Source organism: Anabas testudineus, chromosome 12 (assembly GCF_900324465.2).
Source record: "Anabas testudineus chromosome 12, fAnaTes1.2, whole genome shotgun sequence".
NCBI classification, from domain to species: domain Eukaryota; kingdom Metazoa; phylum Chordata; class Actinopteri; order Anabantiformes; family Anabantidae; genus Anabas; species Anabas testudineus.
Window position 1 is genome coordinate 6,905,489 of NC_046621.1, and position 22,618 is coordinate 6,928,106.

At 38.3% G+C, this 22,618-nt stretch overlaps 1 protein-coding gene across 2 annotated transcripts in view; it reads left to right on the top strand.

Annotated features, from left to right (window-relative positions):
* The first annotated feature begins 309 nt into the window (after positions 1 to 309).
* Positions 310 to 22,618, top strand: part of dym (dymeclin) — a 40,604-nt gene continuing 18,295 nt past the window's right edge. The window contains exons 1-14 of one of the 2 annotated variants that reach the window (XM_026355100.1): positions 310 to 495; positions 1,654 to 1,858; positions 4,700 to 4,752; positions 4,972 to 5,065; positions 6,213 to 6,349; positions 7,005 to 7,077; positions 8,527 to 8,652; positions 9,676 to 9,815; positions 15,168 to 15,353; positions 15,484 to 15,662; positions 16,640 to 16,765; positions 16,900 to 17,013; positions 17,255 to 17,349; positions 21,953 to 22,052. In XM_026355100.1, coding sequence (XP_026210885.1) covers positions 1,719 to 1,858; positions 4,700 to 4,752; positions 4,972 to 5,065; positions 6,213 to 6,349; positions 7,005 to 7,077; positions 8,527 to 8,652; positions 9,676 to 9,815; positions 15,168 to 15,353; positions 15,484 to 15,662; positions 16,640 to 16,765; positions 16,900 to 17,013; positions 17,255 to 17,349; positions 21,953 to 22,052 — 1,563 coding nt within the window. In that variant the 5' untranslated portion in view covers positions 310 to 495; positions 1,654 to 1,718. Of the gene's footprint in view, positions 496 to 1,114; positions 1,190 to 1,653; positions 1,859 to 4,699; positions 4,753 to 4,971; positions 5,066 to 6,212; positions 6,350 to 7,004; positions 7,078 to 8,526; positions 8,653 to 9,675; positions 9,816 to 15,167; positions 15,354 to 15,483; positions 15,663 to 16,639; positions 16,766 to 16,899; positions 17,014 to 17,254; positions 17,350 to 21,952; positions 22,053 to 22,618 lie in introns of those variants that run through there. The other variant, XM_026355101.1, reaches the window with a different exon arrangement.

Here is a 22,618-nt window from a genome sequence, read left to right on the forward strand (position 1 = left end):
ATTCACAACCAGTTCAATCAGTTAATTAAAGAAAATAGTATTTTAAAAAGTGATTTGAGCAGCTCAACTGATTATTATTTATTTGTACTTAATATAATATATATATACATGATAGATTATTCAGACAATTCACGGATCGTGAAGGGATAATTGTTATCATTTAACACTATTAATTATTCTTATTTTCTAAGTGGAATTAATCAATACATCCAAAACTAGATTTAGATCAGGCACATGGGAAACCAGCCCTATTTGTATCTGTTACGTCACAAGCGTATCCGACGCCCTAATGTCGTCATCACGCAAGGGGTGGCGACGTGGAAAACATGGAGGAGAGGAGTGTGTAGAGTAAACTTAACTGCCTCAAATTTCTCACAATTTCAGGTGTTTGCCTTTGTAAATTGCATTTGATAAGCAAAGTGGATACTGCTATTTAGAAAACGCCGCCCTGGGAGTCGAGAGCGCTGCAGAAACTGCGAGAAGCATTTATGACAGGTAAACCGAGCGGTCAGCTGATTGCAAACAAGCAGTGAACGTTATTAACGTTAGCTGCTTTTTGGACACTAAGGATCAACCACAGGTTCATTAGACGTGGTGTCGAGCCAGTAATTTATATAGCTGTTAATTCACGTTAACTTGGGCCTCTCAGAATACGGTGTTGACTGTCAAAATTACCGAAGCGTATACTGTTCCCTGCAGTTGAAAGAGGATAAGCTAGCTAACGTCATGCTAATTAACTGAATATACAGATGCGATTGCACTCGTATTATGAGCTGAAACAGTTCAAGGCATTTGTCCTGGTGAGGTCTGTTCATCAGTGGCAATAAGTACACAATGAAATAACTAAATTATTTGGTTGTATTTACAGTATATTCCTCACTTAAAGTAGCTCAGGCTTGTGATTTTCCCTTGTTGCCATCAACACATGCAAGGCTCAAACTATCCTCTGTGGTTCTATCACTATTGTATGCTCCAGTGCATATAGACAAATGTTGGCTCTTCGGCTACACCTGTATGCTAAAGGTGTGTCCTTTTTGAAGAAACAAAACACAAGTCCTGTTTCCCTATGTGTCATCCTGTAGTGAAGGTGGCGTCCCGGTCGATGTCCTGCAACTTTTCTTTTTCATGCAATATAGCTCTGCTACTCGTGATACATCATCACAGTGAACTAGTAAACCTTAACTTGGAGGTAATGTTTAAACAGATTTATGTTTACAGTTGTTAGGCAATACAATGAATCTTCCTTCTGTTCCAGTTACATCTCCAAATGGCCTTTCTGTTGCACATGGTTGTGTCCTGTTTTCATTTTGGTGGCTTAAAGTCTCTGTATGTAGGAGATAAGTAAAACTATGGTAAATGAAAAATAATGTTGTCCAGGAATACCGCATGTTAAGTAAACTGCCCTGATGTTGGCAGTGCAAACAGACTGTAAAGACAAACTGGCAGTCAGAGGAGAGAAGGAAGGGGAATGGCTTGTGACTATTATTGCCAGCCTGAGTTGAACTGTTGATGTAGCTATTCAAGCCACTGAGTTACTAAGGTACCCTCTACTATACAAATTTTAATCTAAGTCAAGTCTACATAAACACCTTTACTGCAGCAGAAAAGCATAACGGTCTGTGCAACAAAGGCTAAAACATTTCTCTTTTTAAGGATTTGGCATATGCCTGGTGAAAAATCTGAAGAGTGGTGAGTCTGGCTGAGCAGAGCCAGTAGAGATGGGAGCCAACACCAGCCAGGTCAGTGACCTCTCCGACAACCCCAGCCTCAAAGCCCTGGTGGGCACTGAGGCCATATCAGAGAATGACCCTTTCTGGAACCAGCTCATCTCCTTCACTTTCATCAGCCCCACCAGCAGGTAAACAAAGACACACATGGAACCATTATTTCAGAATACTGCAGAGCACATGCTCTTAATATAGTTCAATGATCAACAATCGCCCCACACATACAAACAGAGACGAAGGTAATGATAGTCCTGCTGGAAAACCAATAGCAATAAGTAGAATTCAGTTTATTTTGCACAGATTATTTAAATTAATAATAATAAAATGATCTATCCTTATTGTCTGCAGAACTAGATAAAACATCTGCTGGAAATAAAAATCATGATGCAGAATCTTTGAAATATGATTTTGTAGTTTGGTGACCAACATGTTTGTTAAAAATGTTCTGGTCCGAAGAGCATTAGGTCTTTAACTTGCAGGATCGGTTTTCTCTTTTACCCGCATTATTTTTCATTGAATCATGTGAGATTGATTATTTTTCTGTGGGATGCCTTATTAAAAATTTACACTAAAAGCCATAAGATCAATGTGATTTTCCTGAAGAAAATGCACAAAGAACAGAAAACGGGTCAGTATCAGTGAATCAAGTGTCAGCGTCGGCTCATTAGGTTGTCTGAATAGGGAATATCTAAAATTATAAGTGTGTTTCAGTGACCTTAACTTTGCTAGACTAAAGTGTTTTATAAAAATCTATACAGCAGTCATTCATTTGATTTGGATTAGTTAGCAATACACAGGTATAAGGTTTAATCCTGTAGTAGTTGTTTTTTTGGTCCTCTCACCTTTGAGTTGACTGACTCATAGTTTCTCTGGTTTATCCCCAAACTCAGAGTGCATGTGTGTGTGTATCTGTAAGTATATATTTTTTATCTGAAGTGAGACTGGACTGTGTGGATGATCAGTGTTAGGACGATATGTGCTTGGCCATGTTATTGAGAGGGAGTTTATGTGGCCTGTGATCATTAAGTATCTGCTATGGATTCAAACTGAAAACATATATTTTTATGAAAGGGAATTGCAACACCTCTGGCCTTACACCTTCAATACTTTTGGTGTTTTTTGCTTTCAAGTTGTATATTTTGAATTATTTGTTTTGTAGTTTGTTACGTTAGATGTTTAGTATAGAAAGATATTTCCTGGGTGTGTTTCTCATTAAATTTGTATAGCTGGTTTCTTTAAAAATTTAGAGGACAACAAACTATGGGTGACTACTCTAATGACAAGTATCTAGTCAAGAGTTAGAGTAAACAACACCAACAGATGTTTGACATAGAACATTTCCAATAGAAAAGTCTGTCATTCCTGGATACACCCTTAAATTTCAAACAGGATGTTTGCAGACCTCACCTGAGCTATGATTCAGCAACATTATCCTGCTTGGCTGACAGTAGATATATTATGTAACATTAAGTACCTTTGTAAATAGTGTTTAATAAAAGAACTATATGAACAAATTGATAACCCTGTTGTGTCTTAGCTAGAGCCAACACCTAGTTAGCTTAGAATAAAAACAGAAAACAGATGGAAATAGCTAGCCTGGCTCTCTCAAATTGTAACACAATCGACCAACCAGCATTTTCAAAGCTCACCTATTAACAGACATTATTTCACATTTGATTAATTTGTACAAACCAAAGTATAGTTAACAAATAGCCCAGCACATAACCCCCTGTGAAATGTAAGCTAGATATTTACCATACAGACTTGAGAATGGTATCATTGTTCTCACTGAACACTTTGCAGGAAAGAAAATGAATATATTTCTTTTAACAGGTTTGAAGTGACCCTTGTTTTTGCGAGTTCTGACTTTTTGAACCTAATAAAACACGTGAATGACATGGCAGCATTTGACAGATCTGTCCACTAGAAAATAAACACATTCCACACTAAACTCTAATGAAAATTGATATATGACTTCAATAATATCAACTTAAAACAGTCATGGGGTACATCCTGACAGGTCCTTTTATACACTGCCCATCCATAAAAAAAGTCACACTCTCTAATTTTTCATTGGAACGTCTTTAGTTTTTATTACGGCACTCATTCACCGTGACATCGTTTTGATAAACTTCAGTAATGTCTCAGCATTTCTTGGAATATGCCCATGACATAAGGGAAGAAAAAATCCATTGATTAATAACCTGGTCATTCAGTATATTCAGGTAGTCAGCTGACCTCATTCTTTGGCGACATAACGTTGCTGAACCTAGACCAGATCTACTGCAGCAACTCCAGATCATAGCACTGCCCCCACCGGCTGGTACAGTAGACAGTATGTTGGGTGCATCAATTCATCCGCCTCTCTTCTTGCCCTGATGCTTCCATCACTCTGGAACAGGGTAGATCTGGACTCATCAGACCACATGACCTTCTTCCATTGGGCAGTTCTTCTCCTCAGATGTTTTCTTAGCTTGATGTGAATAATTTGACCCTTCAGAAACAGAATAACATCTTTTCCACGACCACAGGATGCGTCTTCAGACATGGATGTTTAAGTCATGAGAAACTACTCACTGCATCAGTGAGTTAAATAACTTGACAGCTGAAAATAATCATCCATGCAGTTATTATCCAATAGGAGAACCTATTTGCTTCGTTAAATCAAGGTGGTGACTTTTTTTTTTTGTTTTTTGGGCAGTGTATATATTCTAACTTTATAGGCATATTTATGACCTCTCTGCTTCAGTTCAGGCAAATCTGTGACACTCGCAAATACTTGACAATTTGAAGGTTTTTCAATTTGAAAAACTGTTTGAGTAAATTGTAATTTTGAAGTATGACAGCAGAGGGCAGATGGTACATGCAGTTAGATCTTCTCATCCATTTTCACTTGTACATCTTTTAATTATGCACCAACACTACTGAGATTATTCTACCTCTTCTTGTTTTGTTTTTTTTCTTTTAAATAGTGCAGACTCCAAGTTGCTGGAAGAAGCCGTCATCCCCCTGGCCAAGATACTCAGTACGTTAGCTATAATTTAAATATGTTTTATGGATTTGTGTATGTACTGATTGATACCTTAGCTGATTTGTCCCACTGCATATTGAGTTGTCTAGAATTGTAATTAAATTTAACATGTTTTTTTTGTTGTTGTTGATATACGAGACTGTCAAATTTTGATGTTTCTGTACCTTGTGTAATACCGCTGATATGTCCTCTCTTCTCTTTTTTTTTTCCAAGTTGAAAACAATCCCAGAACCGGGAACTTTGGCGCTCTTGTGAGAATTTTCCTAGGAAGAACCAAAGAGCTGAAAATCTCTACAGAATGCCAAGAGTGAGTATGATAACCGCAGAGGAGGGAATGAACAGTGTTGGTACGATAGACCCTGTGCAGGCTGTTCTTATTTGATCACAGGCACTGAATCGCTGTGTTCTAAAGTAGAAAAACTCAAGTGGTTGTTATTTCCTATGAGAAAACTGCATGTTTTGTTGAGGTATAACTATCAACACATGTGGCATTCTCCTGCTCTCGCTTCCAAACTGACCCTGCCCAATCACCAATGTCTATGGGTGGGAACTCTTCATTCTGAACATCGTTAGAGGCTGGAGTTATTGCTCCCCATTCACTCCTATACGTTTTTTTCCACATAAGAGGTTTTGCCCCAGAAACAAACCTACATTTTCTGGGCGTCTCACAGTTGCCATGTGCAAACTGACAATTTGTGGGCCTGATTAGAACCCCCTGCTTTGGAGTTTAGCAGTTGTGAAACTTTGTAGCTTGTACTGAATGGTCCCAATCATTTCATATTTTCTTTTAAATTTATTTCTCACCAGTTTAGTTTAAATTTTGTCTCTGTCCTTTGTGAATAAACAGCAACCCATGCAATAGTATTATATATTATGGCGACAGTTACTATTTTTGCACCATTCCCTTGGTTGTCAAAGTGAAGCTTGAACTGCAGTTACAAGAATTTTACAAGGAAAAACAAGTAAGATATTACCTGAACTACCCATGTGAGCCTGTGTTTTTGTTAATGCTTTACAGGGGTTGTAAAGGCATATGATACACTTCACCTAAATCTTTTTTTCAAGTTACTGCTAGCATCATACAGTGTGAAACACCAGAGAATCTCAACTTTACTCTTCATTGAAAGTATGCTCCACTGTTTAGAAAGTGGCACCCTGATGCCCTATTAATTACCATGAGAAAAATAACTGTTTCTTCCTCCTTTCCGTGGAGGTCACTCTTACAACAGTTAGGTTTCCAGTTCATTCTTAGACGGATGTGCAACAGTTTAGATTTGAAACAACAAATTACTAAAGAACAGACTGTACATGATAATCTGAGCATTGCCTTGGTTAATAAATGACTTGAATTAATAGCACATAGCCAGTTCTGCTTTCTCAGCAAAATGCAACTTCAGTCGCAGTTCTGAGTTTGACCTTGAATGTGATGTCCTTGTTGTGTTTCTCTTCCACAGTCAGCTATTTATCTGGCAGGCCCACAATGCACTGTTTATGATTCGTTGTCTGCTCAAGGTGTTCATCAGGGAAATGAGTGAAGAAGAGCTGAACTTACAGTTCTTCTACCATGAGAGGGCACCAGGTTCCCGTGGAGGTGAGCTCAGTCACTGCCTGGTTTGAAACAGGATAGTGTGTTACAGTGAGAATTAATTTTTGCCACATATTGCATGAAGAAATCCGCTTCAGAAAATCAAGTAGTTCATTCTGAGTGAAAACTTCTTGTTTTGACCAGCAGTTGCATTGTCAAAGGAAGAAAAATTTAAATAAATTACATAAAATACTCAACATCTACTGAGAAATGTTGTACAACACTGTTAAGAGTGAGAAACCATGAGTTATTATAACATTGTTGCTAAGAATCAAATGTATAACACTTGTTCATAACTATAAAATACACCTGGCTAACCTGGATCAGCAGTTTCTCAGAAACCATGTTAGGAAAAGTCTAAATTTTGCCAAGATACTTGGTAAATACTAACTTGGTGTCAACTAACTACACAGTCAAACACACTCTGAGCTACTAAACTTCCAAATGTAAACTGACATTTTTACAACATCTGAAACACATTTTACACACATTTAATTGCAGTTTGTTGATAATAAAAAGGAGAAAATAATAGAAACATAGCTATTCCAGTTGGCTAATAACACTCATTGTCATTGCCCTGGTGAGAATGATAAAGAGGTAGATTGGTGCAGTGGGAGCTCCCATATATGTCTCATACTAACACCCCTAATCCCCTGTGTAGAAACGGGCAGCGAGGATCTCCTCGAGGAGCTGTTATCCAACCTTGTTCACCTAATTGTTGACGTGCCCCTGCTGTAAGTATCTGAACTTAACTTTTTTCTTTTGTTTTGTTAATGTTTGTTCATTGTTGATGTGTCTAGGACTTTAGTCACTGAACAGTTAATGAAAAGCAGTTTTTGTGTCTGTGTGTGTAACTCTTATTTGCGTGCTCTGCTTACTCATTCACTCCTTGATTCACTAACCAAGAGAAGGTGAAATCCATTATGTAACATCCCAGACTAACATGTTGAAACTCTGAGCTGGCTACACAATGAGCAATGGGACAAAATAAAAAAGAAGTCATATGACTAAATGATATGAAGAAAGAGAAAGTGTTGTTTGGTTAGTGGATGACAAAAACACTTGAAAAGAAAGTTGGTTTGGGAGCATTGCCAGTGAGTGGGAGCAGAGGCAGCCTACAGTAAAAACTGAAAAATGGTATCAGCTTTAACTCTCACTGGACAATGTGCAAGCTAACGTACTCTTCTATAATGAGCATGTTTACTATCAGTGGGGATTTTCTGCAATTTGCTACTAGCGTGACACAAAGATACATTATGTACACGGCTATAGAGAAAATCTCTGCAGCGTTGAAACAGGTTCAGAGAAATATGACTGATGATAACAGTTTCCTTAACACAGCATCTTCCACCTTTCCTCTTTCCCTTGTCTGTATTGTATTATTGTTCATCTCCTCTGACTGTCTACCAGCTTCTTCTACTTTGCGTATTGTGTTCCTCTCTCCTTCTCCTTCTGTTGTCTCCGGACATCAAACTGTGGCTCTCGTGTAAATGTATTCAGCATTCCATCATTATTCATTGTTCCTAGCTTCCAAGACTCCCCCTGTTTTTCTTCCCTCCGCCACTTTGTGGCTGTCGGCCCATTTCCTCTGTACATGATGTTAGTTTGGATTCTTTTGATATAGTCCCCCCCCCCCTTTCTGAACTAGACCTCTGCACGTTTTGTGGTTTAATTGTACAGGAAGATAAAAGTCGGTAGTTTGTCTATCATTAACGATGAATACAATTAGTGTCTTTTTGTTTTTGCAAATTCAATACCTTGGATTCAGTCTGTGCATTGTTTTGATATAGTTTTTAAATTAACTATTTACTATATTCTCTTAGACATTAATACAAATCTTGAAACATAGTTTATAATAGAATAATTATGTTTTTTTTCCACTAATTATAAATTGTAAAAATGTCAAAAAATTAAAAAATTAAAAATAAAAACTGTATTTCAGCATTGGAATTTTGGAATAAAACATACATTGTAGGAAAAGCGTCTTTCTGTGTAAACTGGACAAATTATCTTAATACCTAATTTATAATATGATGTTACTGTACACAACATTGCCAATCTATCTATTTTCCATGATTGCTCATTTATTACTAACATACAATATCTAAACAATGTCTAATTATACATTTATAACTATGACATTGTAAGAAATTAACTGTGCATACATGTGTCTGTCCCTGCAGTGACATCACCTATAGCATCCTGTTTGAAGCAGTGACCACACTGCTGGTGTTCTTCTCCTATCAGCTCTTCCACAAAGACATCCTCCGAGATGGAATTATCTACCAGCACATCATGAAGGGGAGATGGTGAGAAAATACACACAAACACATACAAGTTCATACTCCACTGAAGTCATACTACACTGCACCAAACAGTAACTGTAACCATTAAAATGAATGGCCAACTTTAACCCTTGCCTTAAACCAGAGTATTCACTCTAACCTTATATTAACTGCTGTTGAAGTTACTCCCAGTAGCCCTACTAACAGGGTCATCCACAGTCTGCTGACGGCATTTTTTAACACAAGCTCAGATCATTTTGAAACGTCTTCAGTCCAACGTGACACTGTCTGATCCAGCCTGCTGTTCTTCTTTACAGACCCATATAGCAAATAGCATCTCACTGTGCTACAAATAATATCACCATGATTCAGACAAAGGACTTATGTGTTAAGGACTTAGTTAATATTAAAAAGCTAAAAAAGGTTTCGTCAACCAAAACCCTTCTTTGAAATGTGGCATTGGAAGTGAAAAGATGGAGTCTGGTTTTTGAGATGATAAGAACTATACATTTGCAAGAAGTAAACTGTGGCAATAAGATCACTTACTAAATGCCAATAAAAGTAGAAATGAAGTGTAGTTATACTTCTGATGTTGACCTATACTTCAGAATGACTTGAACCCAATGTACCTTTGTTCATTATTATCTTGAATGTGAATAAATGCAGATAAATACTGTAACACTGAATGCATTTCAAGGTCTAGTAGTGCATTTCAAAGAGGTGGGCAGAGGATGGAAGTAATTTTCTTTTAGGGCTCTCACAGTCTGAGAGCCAAATAAGAATACTCTGGATTAATTACCAATGAGCTGACAAAAATATTCCAACTAGCTGATGTTGTCCAAACAGATGGGAAGGCTAAATCTAAAAATGGTTTTGCCATATGGCAACGACATGGGATATTTTACACAATGAGTTGCCAGGAGGTTATGATCTTAACCTGACAGTAAACCCACACACACACACACACACACACACACACACACACTCGTATGCATGTAATTCTTGTGGAGTCAAGCATAGAAATGCTTACATTTAATGTTTTCACAGTTTGTCTTTAACCAGTCGACTGGTGAAGACCCTGCTCTACAACTTCATCAGGCAGGAGAAGTGTCCACCTCCAGCGACCCACATCTTTGAGCCGAAAGCTGAGAGTGGTCTGCTTTACGGCCTGGCGTCAGGAGTGGCAAGTATGATTACACACAAACAATACACAACAGTAATGACAAAGGAGTAATGTAGATTGTAATTTATAATAATTTATTGGTTGTGGTAAGCTACTTGTTTTTAGCAGCGTAATTGCTGCTTGTCTATTGTTTTCTTCTTTTTTCTAAATGTAAAAACTTTTACCTAAACCTTAGATTTACCTTGGTTTAGACCTAAACATCAGATTGTAACGACAGTAACGGATATTTTGGATGCAGTCACCCTGTGTTTTCCTTCCAGTTTGTCTGGAATACATTGTTTATATGTTTATTAGGCTTGTGACTCAGTCACATATGACCTTTAGTCATAGGTTATGAAATGAGAAATAAGTGATAAGCTTTTTGTTTCTTTCCTTCTCTGATTCATTCATTGAATTGACATTTTGTCAATTTTCTGACAATTGGAAAGTATCAAATATAAAGGAGATTCTGAAGAATTCACCTCATTTAGTCTGTGAGAAATATATGTTCTTCTGTCACATCCTTTTAATCATCTTGCTGGATATTGGTGGATGCTGGTGGGTTTCTTGTAAGCGGCATCATTATTCAGTGACTCGTGTTGCTCGCCTCTTTAGCACTTTGTTCTAGTAATGTCGCTACAACCCACACATCACAATTTGAGCTGATGAGTAAATGTTCAGAAATGATATAGGTGATGGACAAATTACATAAATAAGGCCAGACTTTAAAAACTAGACTTGAGATTGTGAGTTATTACATTTTCCTTTTCCCTTGGAACAAAAGAGTGAGAAATATGATTAATCTGAGATATGAAGGTGCGAGCCGTGATGCCAGACATGAGAGCATAGATGAAAGTGATGAGTCAAAAATGAACAAAATATGTGTATATTGGACTAGTAATGTGCTCTGTGCGTGCATATTTGTTTGAGGGTGAGAATAGGGCTGGGTTTCCCCTGCAGATAAATGCTCTTTGTCGGTTTTTGGTGGCAGATTGCTATCAGTGAGCCATCAGCATTCAACCCAGCCTGTCTGTCTGTGGCCAGTGATCAGCCTGATGAGTTATGGTGCCCTGTCCTGTTCTGTAATCCCCTAGAGCCCGTCTGTCTGCAGCCGCCTCCCTTATACACACACGCACAGACCAACAAAGACACAAGCTCTCTTATACTCAGCTCAGAAACAACACTTGTTTTCTTTCTCTGTCTCCCTGTCTCGGACAGTAATTTGCTTAAAGTCATTTGGGATCAACAGAGTACACAAGCTTGTACATTTCATTTGAATGTGAAAAATGGATATATGCATGGGTGTTGTTCTTTAGTAACAATCAATATGAGTTGAGTTTTCTTAAGAACAAAAAATCTAAACCACATTCTGCTTTAATTTAAGTCATTCTTATCTAATCTGTCTTGTCAGAAAATGCAGTGGAGTGCCCATTTAACAGTACATACCAGTGGTTTTGCGTAGTTTCACATATTTATTTCTTGCTAACTCCTCCATTGGCTTTCATTCCTTTCTGTCCAGTGTGAAAATAAATTACTAGACCCCTTGCTGTAATTTGTGTACATGAAGTCTGCATGAATTATTGTGATAATTAATTATTATTAACTCTTGCGGTGCAGAATTTAAATTGCATTTCCCTAAAACAGTAGTTTGACATAATTGAATTTCATTTATTTTTGCTGTAAGTAATTTAATGACTATGTTTCATTTTGCACAGAAATAAATTGAGGAAACAATTCATTTAAAAACTCTAAAACTAACTTCTGTTTAAAAAAAAACATGTATATTGTGTAGACAAGGACCCAAAACATGCAAACTCACTGCAGACTAGACATGATGGTAACATTTTACATTCCTCATTTTTATTGAGAAATGACTAGTAGTCATGTTAGTAACATGTAAAGTCACTCATGCCAGCACGCTCACATCCGCAATTGGGCTGGGATTTTCCCTGGAACCAAACACTGGTCATTGGCAAAGTGAATCAGTGCTTGATTTCTGTCGCCATTTTAATATCTGGAGAGATAGGATGTCTCTTTTACACAGTCTGCTGTCTGAGTCTGAGCGAACGTCTGCAGAGGGATTATCACCCAGACTGGCAACTCAGAAGTTTTTGGCTCCTCTCCTCTCCTCTCCTCTCCTCTCCTCTCCTCTCCTCTCCTCTCCTCTCCTCTCCTCTCCTCTCCTCTCCTCTCCTCTCCTCTCCTCTCCTCTCCTCTCCTCTCCTCTCCTGTCCTCTCATATTAATATTTAACAGGTGATAGAGACACCCTATTATGCTTACAAATATGTATCATATTGGTGGAGGGTTTGTCTTATGAATAGGTTTTTATTATGCCTGTGGAATGTTCTCATAAGTTGTTTATGCTAGAGGGGTTTAGATAAGGGTTTGGATAAAAGTGCTTTGAGCATATATTTCAATTTCTGTGACCTTATCAGAAGAGTGTTTATTTATTGTCTGTACTGCATGTGCATTTTTGGATAATCATCACAAGTTTGGCATGTATGCGTGTATCTGGCACTGGCCTGATGTCATATTAAATTCACTGTTATGCAAGAAAACAAGTAAGCAGCACATTCTGTCTGTATCTGTTCACAAGGCGTCCACATCTCTGTCTGCGCTGAAGCATATGTTCTCAGCTGTAACTATGAGGAATAATTTCCCACCCCAGCTCTGTTCACCAGTGTCTCCACAGGTCACTTATGGAATGTTGCAGGTGACGTAGGACGTATGAACTCTTAAAGACTTAGGCTAGCAGTCAAAGTTACCCTGAGATTTGCAGACTTTAATGGTTCTTAGACATTGTTCTCTAACAACTTTGGTTGACTTTATCTATAGGGCCATCGTGACTTGAGTGAGATGTTTCAACAGCTTTTGTTCGGACTTCCATTAACTCATTCTTGAGAAAAAGTTGTAATAACTCAAAGCACTGTTTTGCCTGAATGACATAGTGCCTAGTGTTAGTTCTAGGCAAGGTGAAATTAGAAAAATGAGCCATATTATTAATTACTGTTATGACCTCAGTTTGGTTTTGTGAAAATCATCTAGATGTATCTGTTGTTCAGGAGGTCACAGGTGTGATAATTGGTCCACATAAACCCAAAAAGTTTATAATCGTAGCCACAGAGGAATCATTCCTATTCCTACAGTCTGCTACCAGTAGTGTCATTAAGTGCATCACTGTAGCTTGTGTGTGTTTGATAATATCCACAATGTGAATTCAAATTTGAAAGGAGGTCAGGGTCAGTTTTGGATTTAAAATAGATGGTTTTCAGCCTGTGTAATATTTTGTTTTGAACATAGAAATTTAATTTGTGCCAGAAATAATGTCTGTGATGATGGTGGCCATTATGTAAGACTACAATTTGGATAACACAGCGTTCTGTCCTAAAGCCAAGGCTCAGTTAATAATCAAAAGCTCACATTCAGCTGCACTGTTTTTGAACATGTTTAACTGATTTTTATTTTTTTAAATAAACATGTAATGTGTATATATGTTGTAAGAAAATTTGAGAAGATTTGTTGGCCTTGGACAGTTTTCTAAAGAAGAGAAGAAAAATGTTGTGGATACAGGCACATATTGCAAGTGAAGTAAGACTTTGTGGGAGAAGTTGTGTTGCGTGTCTCACAGTAGGATGCCTCCAGTGCCCCCGAGTTCTGAAGCCCAGATTCCGATTTCGGCATGCCAGCCTCTGTCTGTGTCTGACCTTCTCTTTTCCTCACTTTCCCCTTCCCTTTCCTCCTCTTCATGTCCTCCTCCTCTTTTTCCACTGGGCAACTGGCCAGAGCCGGAGCAGCTTGAGCAGTGTAGCATTATTGGGTTTATGTAGTGGGCAGGCAGACAGGCAGAGGGAACTGAGCCAGGCAGATAACAAGCAGCACCCACTAAGGTAAAATAGAGCTCCGTGTGTGTGTGTGAGTGCAGGAAATGTGGCAGCCAGACTGGGCTTTCTAACGCTGTTGGGCTAGTCACTGTGGTGCCAGTGATGAGATGAACAGGGCTCCGTCACTACTTGGCTCTCTCTCTCTCTCAGTAGATCTTGTTTTCTCTCACGCTCACTTCTCTTTCTGGCCAGTAGAAGGAAAGGAGAGTATCATGTGTGGAGAAAGAGACAGACTGACCAGTGCGCATGATGTAATATCTCTCTTGGGTTTTTCTTTTTATTGTGAAGGCAGTTTGTTGATGTCCTCTCACTCACATATAAACAAATTCCAATCTCTCTTCACTGGAATACACATTTATACACAGAAAAGTCAGGCTGAGTGTATGATTAACTCCTTACTAGCTATTAGTGAATTAAGAGACAATACACACTTCACTCTTTCCCACAAGGAGAAGACCCTTTATCTCCTTGAGATAATTATTTAATGTAGTACTAGGTCTGTACTACATTAGAAGCATGTCACTTCTATAAAGTTTTAAACTAATGTGTTCCTGGATGCCTCAAATTAAATATTATCAGGTTCATTAATTAAGAAAACAGATTATGTTAGTGTCATAGCTATGACTTTTATTACTTTACACCAAGAGGAGACTGTGCAGCTTTAGTCTGAGAGTTGTTGCTGCTTTCAGCCTTCACCACTGGATGGCAACACATCTACTTGACGTCTCAAATTCAGTATCTTAATCACTGAGAGCCTACAGCACAGTCACCCTTCCTAGCACAAGAGCTGGGTTCATGTATTTTGTGTGGCCAGACGTGCAGGAGCCAAAGACTGTCATCTGTGTACCTTGGTGTTCCTGCTTCTCATGACGCCTGAAAGCACCAGCACTGGTGGAAATTCAGCTCGCTCTCAACCCCCAACAAGAAAAATGAACCCCACTCCAGCTGGCCAGTAGTTCCAGTTTCTCTTTGTTCTGTGGCGCCGTCTATGTTGTTTCAAATTTCAGGTGCTGCAAACTGTTGCATGACTCCATTGTGCCTTTTTGGCCTTGATTACATCAGTCTGACTGCACATACTGTTTTGCATTTTCCTGTGAAGTGTAAATGTGTTACAAGGCTGAAGAGCTGCATGATGTGACAATACTTTAGTGCTTTCTATAAAAAGACATAAATACACAACCTGACTGCACTGACCTGTTTTGTGTGTTGAGAGTTAGTGTTTTCAGGCCTGTCTTAACACTATCACTGCTGAGCAATCCAACATAGTTGGACCAAGAGATATGTGTAAGAGCACATAGATATAGAATATTTTCCTGTACTAAAGAAAAATTTAAATGAAAATAATTAAAAACTTTATATAACAAAATTATATTGGTATATGATTTAATGAGACCAAAATAAATCTAGTAATAAATAGAGGTAAGAAACTAAAGTCTTGCGTTTTATATTGTCATCCTTATAACTTGTGTTACCTATTTGTTTGTTTGTCTCCAGGTGGTCTGTGGAGTGTCTTCACATTGGGTGGAGCTGGCAGCAAAGCCGGGTTAGACCAGGAACACAACCCCTTGCCTTTATCTAATCAGAGCCTTCTGCTATTGCTGGTTCTAGCCAATCTGGCAGACGGGCCTGACTGGCCAAACCCCTACCGACAGGCTATTACTTGTTTCAGAAACACACAAGGTAATACATGCACAGGATGTATGTTTTATAAAAAGTCACTGTACACATTTCTGCTACATGTTGTGTGTATGACATGTAGCAGAAGGTAATGAAAGAATAAACCTGATTTATATTTCCTATGCACATGTAGACACCTCGTCACTGCCCATGGAGCAGCCTCACACTTTCCAGATCAATTTCAACAGCCTGTACACAGCGCTGTGTGAGCAGCAGCGGTCTGACCAGGCCACCCTACTACTATACACTCTGCTTCACCAGAATGCAAACATGAGGACATACATGCTCTCCAGAACCGACATGGACAATCTGGTGGGTAACACAGGGCTGAAGACACTTTTATTTTGTTATTAATTTCCAGAGATTGGTGAATAATAGAATCAATCAAAGGTGGGGTTAGATAATTCTCAACAAAACTCATTGTGCAACTTGGCCATGGAATCTTTTCATCTAGATCCTATGCAATAGCTCATATGTATGCTGTTGCAGCTGGTGTGGGACTGTGCCAGCTATTCCTTTTATTGACATTTAATGAATGAAAGCCTTTATTTGGCCCAACAGGTCAGATGGTGTCACATACAGTATAGCTATGGTAGGCTCAGGCTCTTTTAAGCAAACTAATTAGGTCTTATTTGATAGTAGGATTTAGAATATACAGCATTTGTTTTTTGCAGGTTTAAATAGAAACTTGTGTTAACAGCATATTAATCGATTGTAACAGAAAACCACTAGGAATTCATGCCAGTAGCCAAACATTTGCAGGAAATGACCTCCATCATATTTTGAAAGTGTAAATCTATTGAATACCTTTATGTCTGATATCTGTATGACCTTTATTCCACTGTTGTGGCTGCTACAGTAAAATGCTATCAATAGCACAGCTACAGTACAGTATGCTGAGATTATAATGTAGGTGGGCTACTACTAAGTCAAGTTATTTTCTGTCTGGACAATAAAGTACAGTACTCCTGCACAATAGTGAAACACTGCAACTATGTGTGCCCATTGCTCACATTATGGCATTATGATTCAGTGTGAATTTAATCTTTTGCATGCTGTTATTAGACATTAACTTTTGCCATCTGTTGTGCATATTTATGTTCCCACCTAGTTTATAAGTTGTGATTCAGGACTCACAAAAAAGTAAACAATGTGAAATTCTGTTCACCAGCAGTGCTGCTTTTTATCACTGATACTTAAAATATAACAAGAATAACCAGAATTTAAAGAATGCAATTTACTCTACACATGCTTATCCAAACTTCCTACTCCCCCACTGTTTCTCTCAGGTGTTGCCTATTCTTGAGATCCTTTACCACGTTGAGGAAAGAAATTCTCATCATGTGTATATGGCCCTCATCATTCTTCTCATCCTTACGGAGGATGATGCCTTCAATCGTTCTATCCATGAGGTGGTGAGTAGCTTACCATACATGTTCACATTTAAGTGTTGCCACTCCCACACTCCATTATGTGCAATTGCTGTGATAATCATAAATCATTCCTCATTTCTGTTTTTGTGCCATTTTGTTTCTGCCTGTTATTTCAGATATTGAAGAACATCTCATGGTACACAGAGAGGTCATTGACAGAGATCTCACTTGGGAGTTTGCTCATCCTGGTTGTCATCCGCACCATCCAGTTCAACATGACCCGAACACGGGTAAGTTGAACACACCCTCTGACACACTTTGTACACTTGCAAACATTATGTGCAATCAGAAACCCATTAGCTGTAGATGCTTATATTAGTTCAGTTAGTAATTTATTATATCATCCACACAGAGCACAGGTCATAATGACACTGTAAAGATGGAAACAAAACTGAGCTGTTTACTAGTAACATCATGTGTCTGTGTGTCTGTGTGTGTCTGTGTGTGCCTGTACGCGTGCATTGTGTATAGGATAAGTACCTTCACACCAACTGTTTGGCTGCACTCGCCAACATGTCAGCTCAGTTTCGATGTCTTCACCAGTATGCTGCTCAGCGCATCATCAGGTAAAAACATAACAAAAGATGATATGCTAACCCTTATGTATTTTTATTATCTTTTCTGGGTTTTATTCAATTAAATGGTTGCAAACTGATTCCAAAACACAAAAAAATAATAACAATTTGTTTTTAAGCATATTTGAACAGAGCGATGGTCATATCAAATCTGCATGTTAAATTTTACTTCAAAAAAGGGGTTGACTCTTAGCACCAATTGCCGTTTAATAAATCTGTTGCATTCTGCTGATCAGTTTTTGCAGATACTGAGGTGTGAATTCCTCTCAGGCTTTCTCCAGCACTTCCTAGAGGTCTGCTGTGCTCGGCAGTGTCTTCACCACACACAAACTCTGTCCGTTTTAGATCTGGTAATTGTACTGGCCAAGCCATCACCATCATCAGTGTATTCCAGCAGCTACTTTTTACCCTGAAGTATCTAGGGTTATCTAGGGTTAGTATCTAGTGTTGTACTCCACTTGTTTGACATTCAAATATGTTGTCTTTGGTGGTTTCGGTTAGAAGCTGGATCTAGATCTTTACATTTTTTAACAGTGTCTCATATTCTACAACTTCAGGCAACGAGTGGTGGTTACTTTTGTATCACAGCATCGAGCCATATGATTAAAAAATTGAGGCATTTATATAAAATAACCAGATTTTATTGTTTGTTTTTCTTAATCCAAATTAAAACTACTTTTTACATACCACTACAAAAACCAGAATGTTAAAAAAAATAGCTACCATAGTAGAAATCTTGATGGCAGTAGATTTGTCTGTCAACTGTAAACTTCCACCAAGAAACTCATTGTTCAACCTAAAATAATATAAATCAAAATAATTAAGCAGAAAAAGGTGGCACAGCATCAAAGCAGCATTTCGTGTTTTCAGTCAGAGGCCTTCCTCAGAGCACGAATGTGAACATAATCTTGCCAAATGAAAGCCATTGCACAGGAAGCAGCGTGCTTTTTTTGTAGTTTCATGCTCTGAAATCAACAGCATAAGTAGTGTGTATCACGCTCTGCTGTTGTCTATTTCTAACTTATTAAATGCTGCTTCGCGTAAGCTGTGGGCTTTGGAACAATCGTCCACGTCAGATTTTAATAAAAGCATCTGTGTGAGTCAAGGAAAAAAAGCAAAAAGAGAGACAGAAATGGCTTGGAGGCGATAATGGAAACTAACTCAAACTCATTCATTTTCATGATTCATTTTGGATCAGTGCAAAATATTTATTGTTATAGTAACTTGAAAGTGGCTGCAGCAGAGGAGACTAAGAAGTTAAATATTGAGAGAGTGCTCTGCTTGTGTAGAGAAGAACATTATGCAAGATGAGGGAATTGAGGGAAATGGTTTGTTCCATGAGGAGATGGAAGTCGAGGCCAAAATGTCCTCAAAATAATAGTATTATGCGTAAAATGTGTCCACACATAAACACGTGTGTGTCTACACACGCACTCGTGTGTGTTTGTTAACTCCAGGCACACGGGAAGAAATATTTCCTTCCCTGGAGACGTGCACTCATTCATGCACACTCAAGGATCCGCTTATCTCCCTGTCTGTCTCTCTCTCACCATATCTGTGACTCTCTGGTGTTTTGAGTCAGAGAGGAACACTGTCTGTGAATGTCTGCATGTCTGTCCTTTAGTGATGTAGAGCAACTGACTCCACGTCTGATAATAATGATAATGATGATGATTATGAAGGCCTGGGCTGGGCTAAACTGACTGGCTGCTAGATAAAGGGAATTTCCTGCCAGGAATTTCCAAATGTCAGCCAGGCACTGTTGAGCTCTCTTCCTTAATTGACTCTTAGAGAATCACAGCTGGTGCTGTTTATTTACAGGCAGCAGTGGGTTGATGTGCCCCCAGCACCACCCAGAATCTGTCTTTATAGTTTTCTATTCATCATTTCTCTCCTCTAGTATTCCCTTTGGGCTGCATTGTTCTTCCCTCTTTTGCCTCTGCCAACCATATCCACAATGTATCTGCCACCACACATGATGTGTTAATGTTGCTTCTCTGATCGCTCTGATGTCTGCTGACTTGACAGTTTGTTTTACTCAAGTGCTGCAACTACTCACTATTGTCATTATCAATTAATCTAGTAATTACAAATGTATTTATTTATTATTATCATTATTAGTTTATTTATTGATGAAATGTTCTTGAATTATGGTTGTAAAATGTTTCCAGAGCACACGGTTACGCCGTTAAGTGGCTTTTATGCATTTTACTGTCATGCACGAAAGAAAAATCAACAATTAAGAAGCTGGAATTACATATGTATATAATCTTATTGTAATTACAACAATTATTTTTATTATTTAAAATTATCTCTTTCATATATGTTTACACAGTACAATGAACAGTCTGTTTCCTTTCACTTGTTAATTGCACTTTTCAAATCGGTTATAAAAGCTCATTTAAAAAGTCATATAAGAAATATAATGTAATATAACTGCTGATTATTTTCTTAGATTATTATTTGGTCCTTTACTTGTCAGAAAATCTAAAACCCAAACTTGTTTAGTTAACCATCACAGCAAAGCAGCAAATACTTGAAATAGAGAAGCTGTAACCAATGAATGTTTGTTATTCGTGCTAGAAAAAAACGACTTGAAAGTTTAATCAATCATTACAGCTGATCAATGGAAACATAACATGTAACAAAGATCTCTCTTGCAAGCCTCAAATGAATCTCATCATACGCATACAAATGTATGAATACAGATTTTGAAGAACAGGACATGCACTATGTGTGTGTCCAGATAAAAGTGAAACCTTTGGACTGGTAGAGACAGAGCACCTTCACATCTTCACTGTGTTGGGTGGACCATGTCTGTCGTTACTTCAGCCTTATAACTGATTTTGGGATCAGGCCAGCAGTGTGGAAATCCTTCTGTGTCACTGTTTCCTGAGTCATGTCCATCACTGCCTTGGCATAAATGAGGGATGTGACAGAGCGACTAAGCACAGTGCGTTATTGTGGCCAACAGGCCCAGGTGGGACTGCCATGGTGGTCTCCCATTTGAAATAGTAGTAGTACATCAGGCTCTATTAAGCAGTCATGGGTAATAGCATCTTTGACATCAGGTCTGTAGATAACAAGCAAATCTCTTCATAGCTGCTCGGATATCTCCATTCAGATATCATTTGGCACATTGGCCTGGATAAATAATGCTGAGAGATTTTGTGTGTGTGTGTGTTTTCCAGTGCTGACAGATGGACAGGTGTAGCTTTAATGGTCTTAGCTGAGCTCTGTTTGTGCATCTGCACTTTCCTAGGCCATTGCTGTCATTGCATTTTCTTTCCTTGCTCAACAGATTATAACAGATTTAAAACTTGTGGACGCTTGGAGACAACATTAAAAAGTTGTAATTAAAACACAAAGCCAATAATAATTTTATAAACGCTGTAGTTTATATTCAGTATGTTTACATGCACTTAAGTAACCAGGTTACAGTCAGCTTTCACCAGTTAGCTGATTTCTTTACTGTCAGGAAACAATTAAAAACAAGAAATCTGGTTTCCATAATAGGTATAGGGGAATAGAGAAACCTGCTTTTCTCAGGTAGATTTCTCCTGCAGAACTTTTTCTGCCGTGTAGACTCTTTGGCTGCAGACACTCGCCACTCTTCTGCTTTCAGCAGAGAGCAACAGTTGTTTGAAAGGGGAGATCATTACATGCAGCAGTGCATGTAATGATCTCCCCGTCAGATCATGTGTGCCCAAAATCCAACTAAAACTATAACCAACACAATGTGTCCCATAGATGTTTAAAAAAGTCGCTTTTCACTGTGCATCTCTTTAAATTAGACACTTGTTGAAGCTGTGAAAATGAGTGTTTTCTGTCTGTCTCTCACAGCACCATCAACATGTCAGCCCCAACAACACATATTTTTAAAAGAAAAAGTCAGATAGCAGCCTCTTCTGTCTTCATAAAGTTAAAATCTTTGAAGCGTGCTTCCAAAATGAGCCCAAGATAAAAGAGGAATCTGATTACTAATCTGCTACAGGCATACATGGATTTCAAAGTACATGCACATTCAGTCATGTAAACACAAATGTGAATATCTCCACCCATCACATGCTGTCATGCAAACCCAACAAACTGTACACACACAAACATACACAGTAATAAAAATGCAAGTTTGTTAACTAGCAGGTAAAATGGTGTCACCTACAGTGGGATTAAAGAAATACGTATATAAATTCTCAACTACAAAGAAAATAAAATCTAGGACTGGTTTAATTAGATTATAAATTGACAGTAAACACTGCATATATTTAGTATTTTGACACCTCATTTGCAAAATTGTCTCCTGCCAGTTTAATTATTTGGTCACACCAAGTGTCGCTTTTATTCATTCATTTGAAAAGGCTCATTAAGAAAGCAAAAAAGGTTCTTTATATTAATGTGACTTAAATAAATTTCTCTTCAATAATCTGAGTAAAGGCCACTATTTGAGTGTTTACACCACATTAATTACTAGTCAGCATGAGCAGTACGATGACTGTGTACTTGGGTTTTGGGTTGTTTGATCGTCATAGCAGTTTATCATTCATCTGGTATTGCTACTCTCACTTGTTTTCCCATTTCTGTGTCTCTTTTCCAGTTTATTCGCTTTGCTTTCCAAAAAGCACAACAAGGTTTTGGAGCAGGCAACACAGAGTCTGAGAGGCAGACAGGCAGACAACACAGCTCTGCCCGACTATGTAAGTAACACACACACTCTCTGTGTGTCTCTCAGTTTATTAGTTGATGCCAAATTATGTCTAGCTGGATAAGGAGCAGTTGTTGATATGGGCATTTGTAACCGTTTTTTGTCAGTTTTAGGTTACATGAATTTGTATTTGAAGTTGAATGATGCATAATGCCGAGTAAAAGCATACATTTTACACTTCTGTTTTTGTGCAATCAGTTAAAGCCTCTCAATTAGCAAGCTTAAGAAGTGCTGTTGAATTTCTGATGCTGTCTTGCACAGAGCCAGGGTAGCTGTTTCTCTGGTGGTAGCTTCAAACTTAGTCTGATATGCCTGTAATATTAAACAAGACAAAAACAGAATGTGCTCTAGCACTTGATGTGATCTGCCTTGAAGCATTTTTTCCATCCTGGATTTTGAAACGTCGCTCTTTGACTCCACGTTTTGCAGCTAGCATCAGTTATGTCAAACAGTTTAGGATTTTTTGAGGATGTAACTCATCATATGATGCCATGTTTTCAGCTACCGGAAAGCATCAAATCTCAGAATGTGCTGCTGCAGGCCACAGTGTTCTCTACA